The 25,567-nt window shown below is 35.7% G+C and overlaps 1 protein-coding gene across 3 annotated transcripts in view; it reads left to right on the top strand.

Annotated features, from left to right (window-relative positions):
- ATAD2B (ATPase family AAA domain containing 2B) overlaps nucleotides 1-25,567 on the top strand; it is a 141,911-nt gene that overhangs the window by 85,071 nt on the left and 31,273 nt on the right. For 2 of the 3 annotated variants that reach the window (XM_055121609.1, XM_055121611.1), the window contains exons 19-22: nucleotides 11,297-11,482; nucleotides 16,373-16,508; nucleotides 17,764-17,960; nucleotides 21,377-21,536. In XM_055121609.1, coding sequence (XP_054977584.1) covers nucleotides 11,297-11,482; nucleotides 16,373-16,508; nucleotides 17,764-17,960; nucleotides 21,377-21,536 — 679 coding nt within the window. The remainder of the gene's footprint in view (nucleotides 1-11,296; nucleotides 11,483-16,372; nucleotides 16,509-17,763; nucleotides 17,961-21,376; nucleotides 21,537-25,567) is intronic. The other variant, XM_055121610.1, reaches the window with a different exon arrangement.

Raw genomic sequence — 25,567 nt, 5'->3', positions numbered from 1 at the left:
CAGCGTTTTTGTATTTGCTGTTCTGCGATGTAGCACGAATAGGAATTACTTATATTTTGAGACTTATTTATATGATACCAGATTACTATATTCGTTACTAAGGGAGCTTGTATATGTGGCATGAACATACATGCCAAAAAGTTTTTGAGCCCAGGAATTATATCTTTATTATTTTTATTTATTTTTTGGGGGGGGAGGGTCACACCCAGCGATGCTCAGGGATTACTCCTGGTATGCACTCAGGAATCACTCCTGACGATACTTTGGTGACCACAGAATTTCTTGCATTATTTATAGTGGTAATAAGTTTGTTTCAGTTATCATTTAAGTGGTGCTGCAAACTTGGGTGCTGGCTATCAAACCAGAGTTGGGCATATGCAAGACAAGCTCCCTACCCGCTGTACTATCTTTCCAGCCTTATCTTCATATTTCTATCTCTCTGACTCAGGGCCCGCCCCAGGGTAAATACTTATTAAATGTTCCAGTGATGTTCTAATAAATTAGTGTGGGGAATGTCATATTCAACTTCAACGTTTACCTTTTTGTGAAGCTAGTAACGTTTAAGAGCTTTGTGCACATCCTCCTTTTCTAAGTGAAAGGGAATGTATATATATAGATATTTACAAATATGTATAAATACTTAATACATATGTTAATTGAAAGCATTCTGTACCTTATTTTTCTTTTTGGGTGACACCCAGCATTACACAGGGGTTACTCCTGGCTCTGCACTCAGGAATTACTCCTGGCAGTGCTCAGGGGACCGTATGGGATGCTGGGAATCGAACCCGGGTCAGCCGAGTGCAAGGCAAACGCCTTACCTGCTGTGCTATCGCTCCAGCCCTGCATTCTGGACCTTATAGCAAGAAATAATTCATCTATTTCTCGGCCATTTGTAGTATAAATTTTATTTCTCTTGCACTTGCATTACAGTTATCTGGATATGAAAATCCCAGCAGCATGTAATAAAACCTTATTTATTTTTTCACCTTATTTATTTTTTCTGTGGGGACCACACCCAATAGTGCTCATGAAGGACTATTCCTTGCTCGGTGGTTAGGCATTACTCTTGGTGATGTTCATTTTAGGTGACCATATTTAGTGCTGAGGATTCAACTGAGGTAGGCTGCATGCAAGGAAAGCGCTTTAATCCCTGTACTATTTTTCCAGCTCAATAAAGTCCCATTTAAACATTTCTTATATTCTTGATTCTGTGCTCCTGGTGGTCTCAGGAGACCATATGAGGGACTGGGGATTAAATTTGGGTCAGGGTGCATAGCAAGCACCTTACCTGCTATACTATCTCTCTGTCATCAAAGATTTCTGTTTTAAAACTCATGATAAATAGAAAGCTGTAAACCAGCAATTTGCTACATATTTTATGTGTTTAACTCATAAGTATACTGGCTCTGAGTATATTCTGAGTATGGTATAACCTTGTTAATTTACATGTTTGCTCATAATCTTTAGTGTTTATTGAATTAAAATTTTATAGTTTATGTGATATAATTAAACATTTGAAATATATCTTTTATTTTATATAATTTCACATTAAACACTTAAATGTATTTATATATTTATATAAGTGATATATTTATACAAGTATTAAATTATATAATTAAATTATATAAATACATGATCGATATATTTATATAAAATATAAATGAGCAAGATTAACTTAACTCCCAGGAAACAGCCTTAAGGGATAAAATCATATTAATACAGAATTGTTCCAAAGCATAGAAATAAAAGAAAAATATGTGAAATTAACAAAAATAGTCATACCAAACCTTTAAGAGAAACAGCGAAGAAAACTATAATCTCAGACATTGGTTTTGAGAAAAAATATCACAAATAGAATCTAATAGCACATTGAAAGAACACTCTACAATTATTAAGGCATAAAATATATTTATTTAGACATTGGGAGAACTATTGAATAGGAGGTATTGAACTAATAAATATTTGCCTGGATATGATTGTTTTGTTTGGGAAATAGAAAAAAAATAGGAGTATTGAAGAGAATTCAGTAATACAAAACTCTAAATCTTAATGTTCTAAAATCGTCTTTTTATACAAACAAGAACAAGCTATATTTATAATGTAAGGAAGAAGTCTGATTTAGAAGAACATGTAGGATTTAATTAATAAGTGACTTGGCAGAGCCTACAGAAGAAAAGTAAAAGTTTGAAGAGGAGGACAATTGAACGAATGAATAACTGGCCTCGTGTAGATTCAGGTCACAGTGTACAGTTAAAATCACAGTTCTGAAGGGATGGGTGTTGGAACATTATATAACTGAAACCCAATCATGAACAATCTTGTAACTGTGTCTTACTGTGATTCAATAAAAAAAAAAAATTTAAAAACACAGTTCCTTTGCTTATTCTTATCTTCAGCAAGTTACTTTGCCCTTTTGAGCCTTATTTTCTCATCTATGAAATGAAGATAGTGATAGTACATAAGTTTGTTCTGATCATTAAAACAAGGAGTTCCAGTAGTTTTAGCACAGAGTACCCAGCAGATAATAGTTATCATATTTATCACTGCTGATCACTTTGAAACTACGTACTGAATGATAATACTTCAGATTGAAAAACTGTGAGTTCTAAAATAATAGTTTTTAATTATAATAATTCTAAGAGGAAAGGCAGGAGAAGCATTTTATTTCCTCTAGAAAATAAATATGAGCTTACTATGGAAATTTAAAAAGTAAAACTCTACAAGTGTACCAAATCTTTAAAGATGTAAGAGCACAACAGTAATAAATGATTTGTACCTGTGCACTGATAGTCAAAGTAATAGAATAGAAGAGTTACATTTAGACCTGTCCAAAAATAGGAATTTAGCATCTGGTGGTAAGGATGGTGATAGATAAGACTGGTGATTAGTAGATGGTGATGATGGTGATGATGAGGACATTTGATATCATTAGGGTAAGTAGATCATTTATGATCTTGGAAAATTGGCCAACTATATTATGAGATAAAAAGTAAAATTAGATTTGTACCATTTTTGTAGTTCCTTAATACTAGACTGTTAGTGATACTACAAAGTGGTATGGATGTTAGAGAATATACGACATCCACATATTATCTATATATTTTCTAGACAATAAAAAAAAATAAAGTTATAAACAAATTTTACTTTATAAAATGTTTAATTAGACATGACAACATTCTTCAAATGAATAGCCATATTTTAAAAAGTATATCTGTAACACATATATTAAGAACAAATTTTCTAAATATAAAAATTGGTAAAGTAAGAAGATGCCATTTCTAGGTGGCAGATAAAAGAAAGCCAGTGAAACATTTAAGATATGTAAAACATTCTTAGCCTCACTTATAAGTGTGTGTATATATGTGTGTAAATGTATTAAAACCACAACTATTTTAGAACAATAGGTTTTTAAAAGTACAAAACCTTGATAATTCCTAGCATTCAGAAAGATAAGGCATTGGTACCATTTGTGGAAATGTGAATTTAATAATTTTGGAGTGTGGTTTGGTATTATCTTAAAAAGTATAAGAACCAGGAATTGTACATCCAGGAATATTTTATTTCTAAAGTTGTATTACCTATGATTTTTCAATGATTGGAAAATTGGCTAACTATATAGGGATATAATAATAATAACTATAGGAACTTTCATCACTGCATAATGTATAATGAAGAAAATGAGACTTAAGAAACTAAATGTTTTTGTTTCTTTTTGGTTCACACCCTGTTTTCCTCTGCTCCGTGCTTGGGAGTTGCTCCTAGTCGTGTTTTGGGTTCCATGCGGTGCCAAGGTATTGAACCAGGAGCCTCCTGCTATGCAGAGCATGTGCTCCAGCATGGAGCTGTCTCTTTGCGCTATCTCCCTCTCCTAAGTTAGATATCTTTTCGTTTCTCCCTCCGTCCTTCCCTCCCTCCTTCCTTCCTTCTTTCCTTTTCATTTTTTTTTTTTTTTCGGTTTTTGGGATTGAAACAATGGTCAGCCACGTGCAAGGCAAATGCCTTGTCTGCTGTACTATCATTTCGTCCCTAGCTTTCATGTTGATGTTGGACTGGCAAAAATAAGTTTGGTATAGCCTTACAAAAGACTGCTGTGAAGTTAACAGTTAGTTAGGTTTATATATGCTAAGCTGGAAAGACAGAGATACTGATTATTTATTATTATTGTTATTATTTTTTGTCTGTTTGAGTCATACCTGGCGATGCACAGGAGTTACTCCTGGCTCATGCACTCAGGAATTACTCCTGGCAGTGTTTGGGGAACCATATGAGATGCTGGGAATCGAACCCAGGTCGGCCGTGTGCAAGGCAAACGCCCTAGCTGCTGTGCTATTGCTTCAGCCCCGATACTGATTTTTTAAAATGTAAGATGTAAAATCAATGTAATCCTGATATTTGTGTACTAAAAGCCTTCAAATATGTCTATGCTTATATGTAAGTATAAATTTTATCTAACAATAAGTTAGATAAAATCTCCTAATTGTTTTGGCTTGGGGGAAAGAGTAAGGAGAATAGGGAGTAGATAGTTTGTCTTTTTAATCTCTTCCATACTGTTTAGATTTTTTTCTTTTTACATGTATATTTATAGTATATTATCATATAGAGATAAAATCATTTTGGGGGTGGGATGTAGCTCAGTGGTCGAAAGCATGCTTCATATGCAGGAAGCCTTACTTACATTCAATCCCTGGCAGCCCCTTCTCTCTCTTTGGTAGAATATGTGCTCTGCTACAGGTTTTGCTCCTTCCTTTTCCTTTCTTTTTGTTGTGATGACAGGGGTTACACAAAACTGGCTGTGGTGCTCACACACTGTAGTTGTTTGTCAGGGGATCACATTCCTACTTAGTTGTGAGATTTGCACATACCTGACTGTGATGTGTTCAGAAATTGCTTGTCACTGACATATAGCAGGCAGATAGGAATTAAGCTTGTGCCTTTATGTATTTCATTCCCCATCCTCTGCAAAGATTTTTAAATTTTCTTTATTCTCTTTCTCTGCTTTTTTGCCTCCTCTTTTTGGTAGAGTAATTTTTTTTTTTTTTTTTTTTTTGCTTTTTGGGTCACACCCAAGTGATACTCAGGGGTCACTCCTGGCTCTGCACTCAGGAATTACTCCTGGCGGTGCTCAGGGGACCATATGGGATGCTGGGAATTGAACCTGGGTTGGCCGTGTGCAAAGCTGTGCTATCACTCCAGCCCCATAGAGTTATTTTTAAATAGGTATGGAATGTAAGGGTTTGGTCTCACAAATCGTGTGTGTGTGTGTGTGTGTGTGTGTGTGTGTGTGTGTGTTTTCCCCCAGCCTCTAAAATGCTTTAATATAAATTAAACTGGGTTATTAAGTATAGTGTGAACCTGAAAGGCTGTCTTTTTTGAGGGCAAGGAGATTGGGACCAAACCTGGCAGTTTTCTTGGACTATTCCAACATTTTATGCTTAAAGGTTGTTTCACATGCTAAGCAAGGGCCTTAACCTCTGTAGTATCTCTCTGACTCCAGGAAAGGCAGGGAGTCTTAAACGAAGATGTTGAAGTTATTCTTAAAGGCTATGTTTTGTCAGCTTGCTAAGATGGAATGGGGGAATAGCCGTAACAAGTACTTTATACTGTACAGTCATGTTTATTTATATGTCTATTCTTCAGATTATGTCCCAACACCAGCAAACATATGACAATTTTTTCCCCTTCTGACTAACATCTATTTATTAATATAGTGAGTGAAAGTGGTAGAGGGATTAGTAAATAGGGATTACCATAGTACTTTCTCATTGTTTCTAAGATTCAGAAATTTAAGATTGTTTCATAAGAATTCCTTGTGAGTGCTTATTGAAATTGATTCCTTGACTGCCCATCCAGAATAAGTAAAATTAGGGTTAAGCCCAACTACTATGTACTTTTCAACATGTATCACAGTTTTTAGATCTTTACTAAAGCACATGTTGAGTTATAGTACATTAACTGAGCTTTAGGTACTAGGTAGGTTTTTATTACTGACAAATTCAAGAGTTCACAAAGTAGCTCTGTGTGTGTGTGTGTGTGTGTGTGTGTGTGTGTGTATTTTACTGAACTTTTAGAGTTTTCCAAAAGCTGTGGAAGAAGAATGGAAAACATTTTAGTCTGGTTTATGCCTCATTAAATTAATAAATGGTTATTGAATCCTATAATGAGGGAGGATATGTTAGTATCTGTAGTAAAAGATTTATTTTTATTAGTGCTCAGGAAAGAAAAAAAAGCAACAACTAGAATTTCTCTGACATTCTGAAATTTATTTATTTTTGCTTCTGTTATATCTACTATTTTAGCGGGGGAAAGATTGTTAAATATATTCATTGCATTTTGTTTTTTCACTAATATATACTTATATATGGGTTGTCAAAAGCCTTGAAGTTTATATATTTTTGGTGTTACAAATATTTTCAAATGGTCAGTAGTTTTCTTTTCTTTTGATAGAAATCTTAGTATTTTTCCATAGGAATAAGTGTATTTGGAAATTCACAAGAAAAAAAATTTTTTTTAAAGTGTCAGGGCTGAAGCGATAGCAAATCGGGTAGGGCATTTGCCTTGCACGTGGCCGAGCCGGGTTCGATTCCCAGCACATCCCATATGGTCCCCCGAACACCATCAGGAGTAATTCCTGAGTGCATGAGCCAGGAGTACCCCCTGTGCATTGCTGAGTGTGACCCAAAAAGCAAAAAAAAAAAAACAAAAAAACAAAAAAACAAAGCTCCAGTGTTGAGAATGTTCTTATATTTGTCAAGGCTAAGGATTTCTGGATTTCTCTAAAGCAGTCTCTGCGCTCTATACTTTGGGTGCACTTGTGTTTGTAACATGGACCTCTGTGTTATACCATAGCAGAGTTTTTTGGTTTTGTTTTTAGTTGTAAACAAATTAAATCATTTTGGCTCAGTGTATAGCATTTACTAAAATTCTTGAAACTCCTAGGCAATAAAAATAACAGAAAAGAGACTGAGGTGATTTAACTTTCATAAAGAGGTTATTTGCGGTACAAATTAGTTCAGAAACTCTAGTATAGTTGTATTTTATAACATGCTGATTTTGTGTGCAGCAGTTGCTTACCTCATTTCTTGATTCATGAACTTTAAGATTACAGGTAGTGTTCTGTTCCCCCACCCCAGATGCATAATGAATCTTAGATAAATAGAATACAAATGTTAGTAAAGTAATATATGGAAGTTATCAGTAATACAGGTACATTATTTTAGTATTTTGTGATAGTATAAGAAATTAAACTTACTTTGATCTTTATTCTTGTGAAGCTTGAGACTATAGAAGCTTCCAAGATTTCTTTTTTACTTTTTTTAATTTAAAACCACATATATTTTTTCTCATTTTATTATTCTCTCTATAGTTTTTTTCTTGTTTTGGGCCACATCTAGTGATGGTCAGAGATCTCTCCTGGCATTTCTCAGGAAACTGTTTTGGGGATGCTGAGAATCGACCCAAATAGAATGCATGCAAGTGCTTTACCTGTTGTACTTTGACTCTAGGTCCCCAAATTTTTCCTTTACCCATAATAGTTAACCTATTATTATTTTAGATTAATGTTTCAAGAACAAAGTTTTGGTAGCTCATTGTGACAAAAAAAAAGTTTTTCCCTTTCTTAAATCTCTCCTTTTAGCAAAGTGAAGGCTTTACCTATTTAGAATGTTCTGCTTTATATGTTTGTACTTAAACCTACTCATTTTTAGTTTTTAAAGAAAATGGCTTGTTATGGGCTGTGTTTCTAATTTTTACTTACATTTAAGTTTCACACACTGAACATTTTATTTGTCAACTGGTTAGAAAGTACAGCTTTTGAAATAAGAACTTTCATTTAAATATAGGAGCAGTATATATTAGTAGCACTTCCTTGCTTGTATGTCTTTAAACCTGATTTTTGGCCTTTTGTATCTTTACTATTTGGAGGATTTTGTGATTTTCTTATTAAAATAAACTTAGGAGGAGAATAAATAAGGAACTATGATATCTGGAGCAAGAAGAGACCAGAAAGAAATAGAGCATATTGTTTAGAGAATCAAAATGAACAGTCCACTTATATTGGTGTTTGTTCATTTTATTTGTGCAAGAGTGCTGGTCGTGTCAGAGGTATTTTGAAACGGTTGGTTCAGTAATTTGGCCTACTGTCTTTTTTTCTCTGTAACAGTTTTTCTGTTTTCTTCTACACCTTGCACATCCACCAATCCAAGACACCCTATAGGTGAGTATTTTTCTAGTTATCAAATGGCATCACTTGTTCCTAAGACAGTTGCCACTTCACTAAAATTAGACTCCCCCTTCTCTGAATAATCTCAGTATTTGATTTCCAAGATTGTATCTTAGAACATAACTTTAAAAGTGACCAGCAAATGCCTCAAAAAAAAAAAAATGTTCTGCATATAGAAAAATCACATAGGATTTTAACATTTTTCTGAAATTTTCTGGTTTTTTTTTTACTACTTTTTAATTTTTTATTATGAAGACTAGACAATTAGAACAGGTTTATTAGATAAAGGAAATTTGAAAATTTATTATTGTGATGTATAATGGAGTAAGGAGCTAAAAAGAAAACTTGTTTTAATTGTGCTTTTAGATTTTTTTCCTAGAAATTAAAATTTTTTTTCTTGCAATTGGCTTGTGAGAAGAAATTTGGAAATATTCCCTAAATTTTGGTATTGCATGTAGTTAAATTCTTATTTCAGGTATCATGTTGTCTACAAACCAGAGCTTAGACCTTATAATTTTTTCTATTTGTCTTAGACATTTTTTTTAGTTCCCTTAAAATTTTTGTATGTAGTTTTAAGAAATCTCATTTATTGTCCAAAAGTCTTTGGAAATAAAAAGGTCATAGAATGTGGTGGTCAGTTTGTTAAATTTTAGAGGTTGGAATGGAAAGGGGAAAAGAATAGGACAAAATCCTCAATTCTTTTATAGTTGGTAATGCTCATATCTGGACCAGCCTGGGAAATAATTTTGAAATAGCATATAATACTTCATTATTTTAACTTCTGATTGTAAAGTGATTATTATTATTATTTTTAAAATTTTGTTTGTTGCTGAAGTTTTATCTAGTGATGCTCTGGGGCCATCTGGTGGGTTTGGTGCTGAAGTTGGGGCTGGAACCCATGTCCTTGCATGTATAAGGTGTGTGCCACATCACACACTGAGCTGCATCCTGATTCCTGACTCTGGGGAGTTGGTTTTTTCTTTCTTTTATTTTTTCTTTTCCTACTCCTTCTGTTGCTTTCCCCATACTCTTTAAAACTGTTAGAAATTAAAAGTTCTCAAGCGCTTTCTTTGTAAGCCTGCATTACTAAATTAAAAGGCATTATTTCATTTTTTGGGAAGTCCCGTTTTCTTAACATTCCCTGGACAGGGCATGAAAACTTGCATGGACTGAATTAGGTAGCTAGTGTTTCTTAAACCATTTCTTAGTAAGCTATAGCCTAATGATTATAGTTAACTTCTTAGCCTATGGACTCTTACTAGTCTTTACCAGTATGGAGTGAAAGTGGTTGAAAGCCACAAAAGATACAGGTTGAACATCCTCCACACAAAATGTCTGCTTTGGGTGATAATTATCACAGTTTTTTCTATAATCAAGTGCCTTGGTTACTTGTGTTCCTACATGGTTTGTTCCTTATGCTTTATGCCAATTTGTGTGCTTTTTTTTTTCTTCTCATGAATCTTCTACAAGAAATTTGGAAAAACTAATTTTTGGATTTACAAGATAGGAGATAAGAGGATGTGTGTTAGTAGAAAAGGTCAAAATTTGAAAGTCTTGAGAGAGTTATACTGTACAACGGTTCTGGATTGGTGGATTTGCAAATATTAAAGGAAGGGAAGGAGCAAATACTATTTCTGATGTGAATGATCTTTACATGCACTTTCTGATTTGGGAGAGAATTTTCATTTGAGCATCTTTTATAAGGTCTGTTGTTATAAATTGGCAATACATTTTATTTTGCACTGAGATACAAAACACATTATTAAAAAGTACAAACACACACCGATGTAAGTGGTAGGAAGTATGATTTGACATACATGCAGCCAAACTATGAGAGAAACTTTTCTGACATTGCTGTAAGACATACCATCTTTTTCACATATATTTTTACTCAGTAAAGAAAAATTGCTCTTTTTAAGAAATATTTCTGATAATCCTAATTTACAACACTAGATTCTTATTTCTATAACTTGCACATTACATGGATTACTGAAATGTGTTTAACATATGGGAAAATCGGTGCTAAAGAGATGGTACAGTGGGTAGAGCATTTGTCTTGCATGCAGCCAACCCAGGTTTGGTCCTAGGTACCCCATATGGCCCCCTAAGCTCTGCCAAGAGTGATCCCTGAGCACAGAGCCAGGAGTAAAACCCTAAACACTGCCGTTGTAGACCCCCCTCCCCGCAACAAAGAAGAATATATGGGAAAATAGTAGAGAATTTTATAAATAGAATTATCAAATTAGATTCAGTATCGAGGTAGTCATGATTTTACTTTTATTCCTAAACTTACTAAAAGTACTGAAGAAAAATTTTATTAACATGTGAGACATTCTTGCTGGATTATTTAACTCTTGGTGACATTTTTGTAAAGGCCTCTTGTTCTGCTTTCCCAAACAGAATATGTCTAACCTGATCATTATTAGTTTCTGTTGGCAGAGTACAATTGAAGGTATGGCTAGAATTCTGATGTTTAGGGAAAACTTTTTTGTACTTTCTCACAGTGGGAGTGTCTCAGAGTCTTCACTAATTTAGTGTTCTTTGGAGAACTAGCGTATCTGACTGTAGAAGATTCACTTATGACAGTGAAGGTGAAGGTGAGGTTTCACAAGTAGTTCATAAGTTTTAAGCTGTAGGGTGGTGTATCTTTGATGAAATACTCTTTAAGTTGGTGATTTTAGGCAATGTGTTCATATATGTTAACTTTTTGTGTAATGCTTACTGATATTCTTTTGACATGGATGGCAAAGAGGTGCATGTTTACCTCTTTTCACATCATACTGCATAGTATTTTGTTGTAAAATTTTTACATGGTAGGTCAGTGAAGCAATTTGATACCTTATACTATTAAACGTGTATCTAATAGAAAGTATAAAGTGGAAAAAATGCCTCTTCTGGGTTGGGCGATACAATTCAGTTTGAGGATACAAACTGAATGAATGTCAGCTCTGTGCTTCATATGTTAATTTAAACACTAGACATGAAAATCATTACAGAATAAGCGTGGAGTTATTGGGTAGTCTAGAAAAAATATCAATTTGAATATCTAAGGCCAGTTTTTTTTTTTTTAATTAGATTTTTCGTGAAGCTCGAAGAACAGTACCTAGTATTGTTTACATGCCTCACATTGGTGATTGGTGGGAAGCAGTCAGTGAAACTGTGAGAGCAACCTTTCTGACACTGCTACAAGACATACCATCTTTTTCACCTATATTTTTATTGTCTACCTCTGAAACCATGTACAGTGAACTGCCTGAGGAGGTAAGAACTGATTTGATAATGATTTTTCTTTATTGTTTTGAAACAGTTAACCTTGTAAATTTGATATTAATTTATCTGAAATGTTTTATTTTTTAATTGAATCTGTGAGAAATAGTTAACAGTTGTTCATGATTTTTCAATCATACAATGTTCCAACACTCATCCCTTCATTTCCTACCACCTGTGTCCTCAGTTTCCCTCCCACCCCCACCCCCACTCCCATCACCTGCCTCTATGGAAGACACTTTATTCTCTCTCTCTTCCTGTCTCTCTCTTGCTTTCTCTTCTTTTTTTCTTTTTAGGCATTGTGACTGGCAATACTGTTGTTGAAAGGGTCTCATGCACCTCACTTTATCTCCTTTCAGCCCTCAGTTCTTGAATTTGACAAATTAATTACTGTAAAAATCAGGGTTATGGCCTTCAAGTTCATGGTTTGATTGTCCCACTCACCATGTTAGCTATGCAAATTAAAGTTTTGAATTTCAATATTTTTTGCTTTTAATAAAAACCTTTTATATTCTATTTTACATAGGCCTCGTTAACCCACGCTTAGACGGGAACCCTACTAATGTGTAGTTTGTACTTGTAAAATCGAAGCTGAGCTGTGTCATCATCAATTCCATTATAATTAGGCAGTTTTGTTCTTTCTTGTTAGGTGTTTTGCAAAATTTAACCTTTCAGCTCCCTTAGTTTCTTTTAAAATTATATTATATCAGTATATGTGTTTAACTCTCCAATAGGAAAAGTTTTAACTATTTTCTTGATGGCAGAGAAACTGAGGCCAAAAGGATTAAAGTAACATTCCTGGAGGTTCACAGCTAGTGTTGCAAGGATTTGATTCCAGGTATCATGGACTGCCCTGTACTATCTGCAGCTGCCGAAGACATTGAATCATAGATATAGTGTAACAGAGAAGGTGCTTTAACACAGAACTGACCTGGGTTTCATCCCCAGCCCTCAGATGTCCCTTGGGCACTGTCAGGATGATCCTTGAGCTCAGAGACAGGAGTAAGAGGAGTAAGTCCTGAGCACAGCCAGATGTGGTCCCAAAACAAAACAAACAGCCAGATGTCCCAAAACAAAATGAACAAGTCCAAAACATACAACTACATATATATATATGTGTGTGTGTGTGTGTGTGTGTGTGTATATATGCATATATATACACAACTACATATATATATACACACATATATAGCGCACAAGGCTCAACCTTTAATAAACATGTTAGTAATCTCTTGTCCAAGGGCTCTAGAGTGAAATACAGCAATCTTCACACACTCTCCTCCAAGGAAACGTTTGGACCATATTTAGCAGATTATTCAGAACAAGCAATACAAAATAAATTATTTCAGTTTGGCTTTGGGGGCATGGTTTAGTATTTGGGGTGGAAACATTCATTATGGTGGTGGGAAGGTTCAATGGTGGTGTTTTAATATTAAATGTAATGAATTATTGTGAGAAATTTATAAAAATAAAATAACATTAAAAAAAACCCTAAAACCAATCCAAAACGTACCACTCCTGCTGATTGTTTCTAGATGAATATTGTGATGTGAATATTGTGATATTTAGGCTGCTGTATAATCTGAGAAATGAAGTTCCATATTTATCAAGTTAAAGCCATTATTCATTGAGCAAAAATTTATTACATGGCTATCTGCACAATGTAAGTACACCCATAGGTCTGGATTTGTCTAAGGCAAGACACTTTTCTTTACTCTTCCATTCATGATTTCAAGCTGCCTAATAAAGTTTCTAAACATATATGCTCGTAGACTGCTCACATGCGGATACATATAAACACACATTTCTGATACACTAAATGATAAATAGGTGAGAACCAGAAATCCACTATTTCTCCCTGAAAAATTAGTGGAATTATCTGCGAAGAAATATAGTTTAAAACTTTTAAAAAGAAAATGAAAAAAAACAAGCTAGCATAATGGAAATGTTCTAAAACTGACTTGTGATACTGCAATTGGGTTAATTCATTAACAATCATTGACCTTAAAAACACTATTACAGAGACCAGGACTATGACTTCTTGAATATAGACTGAAATGTATTTGGGAACCTGAGAGAAAATTACCCACAGAGCATAAGCTTTGAGTGGCACATTAGACTGGTTTAGGGAGATAGCTCAAAGGGCTGGAATTCATGCTGGAGGCCCAGAGTCAGTCCCTGAGCAACACTGGGAGCAACCCCCAAGCACTGAGCCAGGAATGGCCCCCTACCGAACCTGGACCGATTCTCAAGCCACTGCAAAAAAGGCTTAGGGAATAATGAAGCACATGTATAAAAACCAGTGTGAACCTAATGTAAAATAGTTTGATTTGTTCAGAGAATTATGAGGTTTACCATGTTGTCGCATCAACTTTGAGGCTTGGAATGTCAGAAGATAAATTTAGAGTAAAGAGAAAAAGCCTATTTTCTAATGATGGCTTCAAGGCTGTTGGTAATATCGTGACTGCATTTTGTTATTTTTTTTAAGACCACTTACTGTTAGCTATTTTTGCTGTTTCTTCCCTAATATTTCTTCACCTGTACCTTATGCAGGGACTCCTCTGTTTCTCTGCGTCTGATTTCACATGTCTAGTGTGGTATCATAGTGCCTTTTTATGTCATTCTTGAGGTGGAAAGCGAGTACACTTTTTTCAGGTTTCTAACTGTCTAGCTTATTTGACTTGTTAGCCGTGTTAGTGATAAACTTGTTTGCAAGAGGTTAAGAACAGAAAAAGGACGCAAGGTGAAATTTTATAAAGTATGTATATTTGTTACTTCTCTTAAAAACTTTTGAACTGGAGAAGTCCTTTAGAGATTATGTATTTTTCTCTACTTTGTGATTTTGTTAGTGCATAAAATCTAAGCCTACGCTTCCTTATCTGTAAAAGGAGTGGTTCCTATTAATTATTATAAAGATTGCTGTAAATAATATTCATGATTTTTGTTTTGTTTGGGGGCACACCTGGAGGTGCTCAGAGCTTTCTCCTGAGTTTGCACTCAAGGATCACTTCTGGTGGTGCTTGGGGTCCTTATGGGAAGCCAGGGATTGAACCTGGGCTGCTGCATGCAAGGCAGGTGACTTACCTGTTGTACTGCCTTACAACCCTATTTATGAAATTCTTAGTCTGCAGTTAATAGTCCTCAATTCAGTAAGTGATTGGACATGACAAATTAGATATATTATTTAAATTTTGTCATAATTTTGTAGCAATTTTGTACTATATCCATGTCAAAATTTTGAATCTGTATTTTCGCATTGTTATTTTTAGTACTTATTACCTTAACCTCTCCTCTCCCCCTCCATGTTTTTTAAAAAATAGGGGCCACATGCAGTAATGCTAAATCTGTGATATAAACCTAACAATTGAACTAGCTCTGTGATGTTGGGAGTCACCAGGGTTACACCGAGCAGTGCTCAGGGGAACTGTGTGGGACTAGGGGTAGAACACAGGACCTCATACTTGCCAGGCATGTGCTCCACCATTTTGAAGCCATATCCTTGAGTCCCTTATCCACCTTTGTATTTGCAGGTTCCAAATTTGTTGTGAGTTAGTAAACAAAAATCACAGACCTTGGGGCTGGAGCGATAGCACAGCGGGTAGGGCGTTTGCCTTGTATGCAGCTGACCCAGGTTCGATTCCCAGCATCCCATATCGTTCCCTGAGCACCGCCAGGAATAATTCCTGAGTGCATGAGCCAGGAGTAACCCCTGTGCATTGCTGGGCGTGACCCAAAAAGAGAAAAAAAAAGAAAAAAATCACAGACCTTGCTCATTCAGAGCATGCTTAATAAATAAATCTTACTGTGTATCAGGCACTGTTGTAGTTATAAGAAAGCCAATGAATAAGAAATGATCAGTGTTCTCAAAGAGCTTAATGTCTAGATGTGGAAAATAACCTACTAGATGAAAATATAAACATAAAATGTGGATAACGCAAAAGGTATTTGGACAATATATCTTGCAAGGGAGATCCCTTGGGACTATAGTCTTTAGAGAGCACTTGAACAAAAGAGAGGTAAGCAATTTGCAGCTGAAAGGAATTAGGGATTTGAGAATAACCAGCTTAATTTTGTCTTGGGGATTTTACTTGGGATGGGATCATTGTGAATCCTGAAGAGGATGAAATATGGTGTATCTATAACAGTGCCAGAAATCTAGCACATATGGTGGAATGGACTTGATACGGGGAGAACTCAGGCAACTCCAATCAGTGTAGAGAAAGTACACCAAAGGAGGAGAAGAGAACGCATTCTTGCTAACATTATATTCCAGTTCTCTATTTTAGATTCTATTTTCTTTTTTTTAATACATTTATTTTCATAAAGTAGTTCACAATAGTTCATTACAGATAATATTCAAACACCCAACCAGAGAGCATCTTCCCACCACAATAAGAGGGAAGTGTGTGAAGGTTGTTGTATTTCATTCTGGGGCCATTTTTAAATGCCCATGTATAAGAGAATACAAGCGAGTATGTTAAAACTAAACATGTTAGATTCTGTTTTCAACTCTTAGCAAAAACTTGTAGAGATTGTCTTCTTACATTTGTAAGCAATTTTTATTTGCCATTACCTGCTAACGGATGCAATAATTATGTCTTGTATTATAATAATAAATTATTAATAATAATAAATAAATTACAATAAATACAATAATCTCCTGGATCCAATAATTTATGACTTGGACAGTTAGATCATACCTCAGAGATTCTCAGTTATTTCATGTGGTTGAAGCTTTCATTTGTGTAGCCCTAGGACGAGGTAGACCTCAACCCCATATGAATGTTTGGTCATCATTTAAAATGGTGTTGGAAGTTAATTAAATTATATCTTAATGTAATATTTTGCTTTTAATTCTCTTATGTCTTGTGTTTATATGTGTAGGTTAAATGTATCTTTAGAATACAATATGAAGAAGTCTTGTATATTCAGAGGCCTATTGAAGAAGACAGAAGAAAATTTTTCCAAGAATTAATTCTCCATCAGGCATCCATGGCTCCACCACGAAGGAAACACTCAGGTAAAGTTTCTAGAGTCCTTAGGAAAAATGGGGGAAGATAACTTATTAAATAATCTTTTTTTGAGGGGAGTAGTTTTTTGTTGTTGTTGTTGTTGTTGTTGTTTGTTTGTTTGTTTTTGGGCCACACCCAGCAATGCTTGGGGTTACTCCTGGCTTTGTACTCAGAAATCACTCCTGGCAATGCTCTAGGGACTATATGTGATGCCAGGGATTGAACTTGGGCTGGCCATGTTCAAGGCAAGTGCCCTGCTCACTCTACTACCTCTCCAACCCCACTGTGTGATATTCTTTTAAGGAACTAGAGAACATTGTGAGTTTGAAAAGTTAATACCTCCTAATTTTTTTTTTTATGTAATAAGTGAATACTGGTGTGTGTGTGTGTGTGTGTGTGTGTGTGTGTGTGTGTGTGTGTGTGTGTGTGTGTGTAGGCAGGCTACACATAATACTGTTCAAGGCTTAATCCTGGCTCTGTGCTTAGGAACTCAATCCTGTTAATGCTGAGAGGACTGTATATGGTGTCAGGAATTGAAGTGGGTAGAATTAAAGATCTTTTTAGCTGTTTGTTTCATTTTTCTTGCATTTAGGGTAATGTCTATTTGAGAAGCTTTTGTTGTTTGTTTTGGATTTGGGGGGTGGGGAGGTGGCACACCGGGCTGTAATACGTAGAACTTACTCCTGGCTCTGTGCTCAGGGATCATTCCTAGTGGTATTTTGGGGGAGGGGGGGTGATAATGTGATGCTGGAGATCACAAGGACTTCACCTGCTCTGGCCCCAGGGAAGCTATTTTTAAACAAGGTTGAACCAAGCAAATAAATATTTTTTATAAATTGTAAGTAAATTCTCCTTTCAGATTAGATTATTTAAAATTTTATTTATTCCTTAAAGCTCTGTTGTGAGTTATTTTATAAGATAAAGAATTTCCCGGGGCTGGAGCGGTAGCACAGTGGATGGGGCGTTTGCCTTGCACGCAGCCGACCCAGGTTCGATTCCCAGCATCCCATATGGTCCCCTGAGCACCGCCAGGGGTAATTCCTGAGTGCAGAGCCAGGAGTAACCCCTGTGCATAGCCGGGTGTGACCCGAAAAGGAAAAAAAAAAGATAAAGAATTTCCCTAATATACTGGTTTTCATTTATAATTTTATTTGCATGATTTTTACAATTAACATATATTTGGAATTTTTGAGATACTGTAAGAAATGCAGTTGAAGTTTTGGACTGTGCTGGACTCTGAACATTTTCTCCTGTTGTCTTTAGCTCTTTGTGCTATGGAAGTGCTTCCTCTTGCATTGCCTTCTCCACCTCGTCAGTTATCAGAATCAGAAAAAAATCGGATGGAGGACCAGGAGGAAAATACTTTAAGAGAGCTGCGATTGTTTCTCAGGGATGTTACCAAGAGGCTGGCCACAGACAAACGCTTTAACATCTTCAGCAAACCGGTGGATATTGAAGAGGTCTTGTTTCAGTAGTGTGCAAACAGTGAAGTTGAACTGGCTAAAAGAAAAAAAATATTGACATCTTTTTTTGGAAGGAAAAAAATCAAAGGCATGGATGAATATTACCCCTAGCCTGTATAATTTAAATCCATGTGATAACTACTGACATCATCAGCAAATGCCTGGTGACTTTTGGATAAAATTAGTGACCAATTTGTACATATCCTCTTAAATGATCTTTGTGATCTCTTACTCTTCAGTTTAATAAGAGGATTGAAAATTACTCTAGCAAAATGTCCATACTAGACTATTTTTATTCCAGGATAAATTCTTCTCAAAAAATTCTGCTGGTAGGGGCTGGAGTGATAGCACAGCGGGGAGGGCATTTGCCTTGCACACAGCCAACTCGGGTTTGATTCCCAGCATCCCATATGGTCCCCTGAGCATGGCCAGGAGTAATTCCTGAGTGCAGAGCCAGCAGTAACCCCTGAGCATCTCCAGGTGTGACCCAGAAAGCAAAAAAAAAAAAAAAAAAAAAATTCTGCTGGTATTTTCCTATTGACAACAGTTTGTATTGGTATTTCCCAAGTTATGTTTATCTCCTAATTGAAAGCTTTGACTAAGAAACTTAAAATTGAAATTTCTTTTGCCTTTCATTTTTGGAAATGTCTGTGACAGCAGTCCCATTAGAAATTATGAATATCTTATGCAGCTCAGCTAAAATTTTTTTTTTTTCCAAAGATTTTTCTCTGCTCCCAGTGGAAAATTTCTCACTTTCTATGTGTATTGTTTTGTGTCCTTGTGGGAGCATGGTCTGTGGTGATGAGAAAAGAAATTTTCCATTTGGAATATTTATAATGATATAGAGGATATTTTTCTTTTTGCTCTTTATCCTGGGATAATGTAGTATGTGGATGAACATAAAGCATTCTTTGCTGGCCACTTTCTTATAAAGTTCAGACTCCATGTTTGAACAGCATTGATGTTTCTAGTTTGACTTTTTTCTTTGTTTCTGAAAAAGTTTTTAATCATGAGATTATTCGGATTTTAGTGTGCGTCCTTGTTGTGAAATCTGTGCTTTTGGATCCAAGCAGATTCCTTTGGAACCATTACTTCTATGTTTATACCCCCTGGAAAATATGAAAGTATCAGGATTCTCTTTTTATTAGAATAAAGGTGCTCTTGTTCGAGTAATTATTTGCAATACGTAGTCTTATCCATTTGTCCCTTTTAATGACTTTACAAGGTCCTTATTATTTTTCAAAACTAAGGCTCTTTGAAGAATGGAAAAGTTTCAAAATTCTAAGTTCCCATTTTGTATATCATGGCTTATTTTATATCTCCCTATCTCTTCTCCTCCCCAAACTGGAATAATGGCATGCCTAATTTACTTTATCATTTAAATATTAAATTTTATTTCCAGTGGATGTAGGACTCTTAAACTTTTTAAATAAGGACTTGCCTCCAATCAGCCTTTCACACTGGGAATAAGTTATTTTGGTTTTTGCCTGGAAAGATTCTTTTTCTTTCTAATCAGAAGAGAATGTCATATTCTAAATGCCATCCGTAAAAGAAAAATAAATCAAACTTTTATAAATTATTTTAAGTCTGCAAAGAGATAGGAAAGACATCTGATTTGGTCAGACAAAACTCTTTTGGTTGTTTCCTTTTGTTTCCTCACATGTTCTTCTCAGTTTCATTCTGCTACTGGTTCTTCACTCTGAAAATTGGAAACAGACAACTCTGAGGATAGAGGGGGGGGAAATTAATAGCAAGAAAATGATTTAAAGTAGTAGTTTATGTTTAAATAATGAGTGGAGAGATAGCTCAAAGGGACTAAATGTGTTTTTCTATAAGACGCCTGGGTTGGATTCCTGACACTAGTTGGTCACCTGAGCACTAAACTGGGAGTAGCTCCCAAGCATTGCTGTGTGTGGCCCCCAAATAAACAAAAACAGTGATAGTTGAATTGTCTAAAGACTAACAAATTCTAGAACAGCCTCCAGGGCAAACAAAAATTTTTAAAAGAAACTTTGACTTTAAAATTAAGCATAAATGTGGACTGTAGAGAGACTCAAAGGTTTGCATTTAAGCCAGTTCTGGTGCTGTCCGTGGTACCACATATGGTTCCTCGAGCAAGCACAGCTAGGAGTGACCTCTGAGCAGTCAGGAGTATATCCTGAGCACTGCTGGATGTGCCCCCTGCCACCCCAATAAAATAAAAGTGAGCATAAGTGCTAGCATTTTATCGTCCTTAGTAATATAAATTTTTATAGTAATTGTTTATACAATATTTTTCCATATGCACCTAAGGCTTGCCAAATGTCAAAGCTGTGAACAAAGCTAATTAATACCTTTTAAACTAAAGCTAATTAATACCTTCTAAACTATTACTTAAGTGTAACTCCATTTCCTCATTAGTAATGGAGATGGCAGCTACTCGAGATTGGAAATTAACCCACATACCTACATAAAATTAAAAACACATATAAAAATATATATGTGCATATGTGTATGCGTATATATGTATGTATAAAAATCAAGGCATCAGTGCCACGTACTATGGTCATGAAAACTAGCCTATAGTTTCGTAGAGCAGTTTCCCTTCAGAATCTGATCCTGAATTGAACATTACTAAGTTTTTTTTTTTTTTGGTATTAGACTTAATGACTTGTTCTGAGATTTGCATTGGGGGAAGGCACTAATAATATAGGCTGGTAAAGCATTGTTCATTGGTCACCTGATATAAAGCATGCAGTTGTTGGGAAAATCATGTCTATTTGAGGTTATCTCCCAGTAAACCAGAACATAGAGCTAAATTAATATTTTGCGTGTATATTTGCTTAGTTTAAGAATGAGTCCAAGTATGTCCTTAGTCATGAAAGCAATAACTGTTTTGTCGTTGTATGATTCACTCAGCATGTTTGTAATGACTCCAAAGGAGCAGAAACACTTTCCATGAAATGATTCACCCTAGAAAATGGGAAGGTGACATTTTATTTTATACTTCTTTTTGAAATGCTTAATAAACATCCATAATAATGTGAGCAATATATGTTTATTTTACTTTCTCTTTTCAAAAAAATTTTTAGGAAATAGTCATGTATGTTGGATGTTTTTGCACCCAACATTTCTCTTTTCAGTTGTGTCCAGAGGATTAAGAAAACAAGAGCTAAATAATTGATTTCTGTTTGAAGCTGACAAACATTCCAGAGTTAACTTACACATGTTAAAACTGAAGCTTTTCATGGAAAATATGGCACCATTATATCAGTAGCATAAACTTTATCCTTATCTATAATCTGTCCTTATTTTATCTTTAACTATTTCTTAAATATCTTTTTAATTTCTAAGTTACTAGATTTTGTTTTTTGTGAACTTAATAAGTCATATGAAAAGTAAGTATTTTTCATAAAAATGTCCTGTTGTTTTAGGTTTCAGATTATCTTGAAGTCATCAAAGAACCAATGGATTTATCAACAGTTATAACTAAAATTGATAAACATAATTATCTAACTGCTAAAGATTTCCTGAAAGATATTGACCTCATCTGTAGCAATGCTTTAGAGTATAATCCAGATAAGGACCCAGGAGGTAAGGAAACACTGAACAAGATTTCTTTGCCAATCATTGATTGTTGAGAAAATAGTTTGAACGGTATGGCATGACTGCCATTCACATATTACAGGAATTAATTTTAATGGTATACTATTGCATTATATTTCCCCCACACTTTTAAAACTGAATCACCATGAATTACAGAGTTACAAAGACATTTATGATTGAGTTTCAGGCATATAGTGTTCTAATACCAGTCCTGCACCAGTGCCCAGTACCTCCCACCATTGTCCCCAATTTCCCTCCCAGCCCCCAGGCTGTCTCTGTGACACTTTTTCTCTCCTACATTGTCCTACTGTTCCCGTCCACCCCATGCCCCTTGCCAAGCTTCCTACTGAAGACCACCAGTTCTCCTGCTCTTCATGGCTATTGCCATTGGGATTTTTTTCTATCCCATATATGAGAGAGATCATTCTGAGTTTGTGCCTCTCTGTCTGGCTGATTTCACTCAACATCATACTCTCCAGATTCATTCACATTGCAGCAAATTGCATGATTTTATCTTTTCTTAAGGCTGCACAGTATTCCATAGTTTCTTTATTCTGTCATCTGTTCATGGGTATTTGTGTTGTTTCCATATTTTGACTATTGTATTACTCTATTTTTTCCCAACACCATCTGTTGAAGAGGCTTTCCTTGCTTCACCTTATATATTTTGTTCTTTTATCAAAGATTACCTGACCACATATACCTGAGGGTCTTGGGTTTTCTATTCTATTCCATTGATTTGAGGGTCCTTATTCCAGTATCATGCTATTTTAATTACTGCTGCTTTATAGTACAGTTTGAAGTTGGGGAAAGTGATACCTCCCATCTTCTTTTCCCAAGGATTTCTTTAGCTATTCCAGGGCTGGAGTGGGGGTTGGGGATTGTTTCATATAAATTTCAGGAGTGTTTGATCTATTTATTTGAAGAATGTCATGCGTATCCTTACAGGAACTGCACTGAATTTGTATAATGCTTTGGGGAATATTGCCATTTTAACAATGTCAGTCCTCCCAGTGCATGATCAGAGGGTGTGTGCATTTCCTCGTGTCCTCTTTCAAATAGTTTGTAGGGGTTTTTTGTATAGTTCTTTCATCTCTTTAGTTAAGCTAATTCCTAGGTATTTGATTTTCTGAGACATAATTGTGAATGGGATTTTAAAAAAGAACTTTCTCTCCTAATTTATTATTTTCATCGAGGAAAACCGTAGACTTTTACGTGTCAATTTTGTGGCCTGCCACTTTACTATACAAATAAATTATTTCTAGGAGTATTTTTTGTATAAATTTGAAAATGTTTAAACTCATTCATGTAATAGTTGATGAAAAACATGAGCTAGTTTCTACCACATTGCTTAGTTTAAAAGATTTACTATTGTTGGATGTAATATGTATTTTTTTTTCCTTTATTATATCATTGGTGAAGATCTTTATAGTGAAGATTTTAGATGCAGTCTCAGTTTTGTTCTTAGATTAAATTAAAATTTCTGGGTCAAAGAAGATATTTTTTTAAGGCTTTCATTTGTTTATTTTATGGTTCTGGGAATTGAATCCAGGGTCTCTAGTTCCTCTACTGCTGAGTCATATATCTTGCCCTTTTAAGATTTTTAATTTATATTAAAATTTTGTCACAAAACTATTTCACAAGGTCCAGCAGCATCAGAGCCACTGTTAGTCTATGTAGGAATTCTATAGGAGTAAGTTGCCTTCTTCACTGGAGAAGCACTTTACAATTATGAAAAATAAGGACTCTCTACAGGGGTGTGTGGCAGACATTGGAGGAAGACAGCCACTCCTAGTGATGGCTGCTGGTGGTAAGTGCTTAGGGGTCAACAGGACTACTGACTAGGTGGAGGTTCAGGACAGTGCCAGGGTCAAACTCAGGGCCTCACAGATGCTTGGCATGTGCTATACCTTTTGAACCATCTCTGGATCTTGGAACCGGGCAACAGTTTGAGCCAAGCATCATTTGATTCCCCTTTGCATGGGTTTAGTCTGCTCCACTGTCTCTCTGCATAGAGGCATTCAATAGTACTTGAGTGCTTACTGTCTCGTCCAGCTAGTTTTTGAAGACTTTGCAGTTTCAAGAATCATTGGGGGTGGTTATGAAGATTTAATGAGAAAGTATATTATGTTAAACCTTAAGAAACTGCAGCTTTCATGTAGTTCAACTTAATACTCGGGATAGGGAAGATTTTTTTTTTTTTAACTCCTTCCCTCTTTTTTTCTCCCTCCATGGGGATACAGGAGTGCATAGCAGCTATGCTTGAGGGACCATACCTGGTTGTTCCCTTTTAAAAAAATAGGAACCACTTCCCAGTGGTGCTTGATGCTTGACCTGGCACTGCTGGCCCACTGCTTTGCACCTGACCTTTCTGTGCTCAGACCCCTCCACACTTGAGGGCCAGTAGGACCACACCTAGCAGTACTAGGGAGGGAGCTCAGGGCCATAGATCCTAGACATGTTGTACAACACTTGACCGATCTTCCCAGCTGGTTTTGGTATTTTTATTATCATTAATAGAATTTTGCTCTAAGTTTTTATAAATCGGTTCATTAGCGGGGTGCCTGCAGGTTTGCTTTAGGGTCACCTTTTATGTTTAGTGCTTATTATAATCCCTGGACCATAATTTAATTGTAATCGCAGGGGTCAGATGTAGCTCAGTGGGCTGGAGCACCTGGCTTTCATGCAGGACGCCTGGGGTTTGATTTCTAGTACAGCATTTTCCCCCAAGCACTACCAAGAATAATCCAAGAGCCCTGAGTTGGGAATAGCTGCTGAGAACCATCAGGTGTTGCCTCATAAAACCTAACAAAATTTTAAAATCCTAATTTGGAACATGTTTAAGGAAAGATTGTAAAAAGAAAACAAGAAAAAAGAATTAGAATACTTAGAGAAAACCACTTGAGATCAATCGCAGACCCTACCCTTCCACCCCCTAGGAGCTAATTATTAACACGATACCATTACTACTTCAAAGAAAGTGACAGTGGTTTCTGTTGCATACTGATGTAATACTATAAAATGCAAATATGTAATCAAAGAATATGGTGCTTTCCACAGTATGGGTTGACAAAGCAGACTTGTAACTTCCTGGCAGATCTTGGAGGACCATATGGGCTGCTGGGGGTTCAGCCGAGGTCTGCCTCACACAAGGCAGATGCACTACCTGCTGTACTATGGCTCTGCCCCCACCTCTTTTTAAAATATCTTTTGATACAAAAAGTTTTTTTCTTAAAAAACCATTTCAGCTGTGCTCATATTTCATATGTTTAGTCAAGAGGCGTGTAGGTTATCTAAAAACAGAACCACTTGGTATTTATTAGAAAACCAACCTCAGGCTCTCTTGTGTAATAAGTGGAAATTACATGAAAGTTGTATTACTCTTATGGGGCTGGAGAGATAGTATAGTGGGTAAGGCACTCACCTTGTATGTGGCTGAGCCAGGTTCCATCTTCAGGTGGCAACCATGTGGCTCCGCAGGCACCACGAGGAGTAGTAATTCCTAAGTGCGGACAGTAGTGACCCTGAGCATTGCCGGGTGTTACCCAAATACAGTCACACACAGTCACATACTTTTTCAAGTTCTCTGGAGTCTCTGTTTTGTAGACTACCAGACTGTTTGAGATTTAAAACTAGCATATACATGTAAGACAAATGGCTGCATTTTGAAAGCTATATCTGTTTCCTAAGTGTTTATTCAGATTCTTTAGAGTGATGTGGATAGAAATTTTATTTGTAGCTACAAGGATTTGATGAAGACATTAAAAGTCGTCAGTGTCAGATATTTGATTTTCAAATATCAGACATCTGATATTAGCCTAGGAATATGTAATATATGCTATCATGACCTATTATATGTATATGTTATATAATTGAATGCATATATAACATGTGTAATTATGCCTTGCATCCATAACTTCTCTAGTCTTCAAGCCTATTCATATACAGGCCACTGTTTAATTTTGCTGAAATTTAATTTCTAGGGTTTTAGTCTTCTCATAATCTTACATTTCATGTCC

The sequence above is a fragment of the Sorex araneus genome, chromosome X (genome assembly GCF_027595985.1).
Source record: "Sorex araneus isolate mSorAra2 chromosome X, mSorAra2.pri, whole genome shotgun sequence".
NCBI classification, from domain to species: Eukaryota; Metazoa; Chordata; class Mammalia; order Eulipotyphla; family Soricidae; genus Sorex; species Sorex araneus.
The sequence above is the reverse complement of the archived record's forward strand: the minus strand, read 5'-3'. Positions and strand labels throughout refer to the sequence as shown.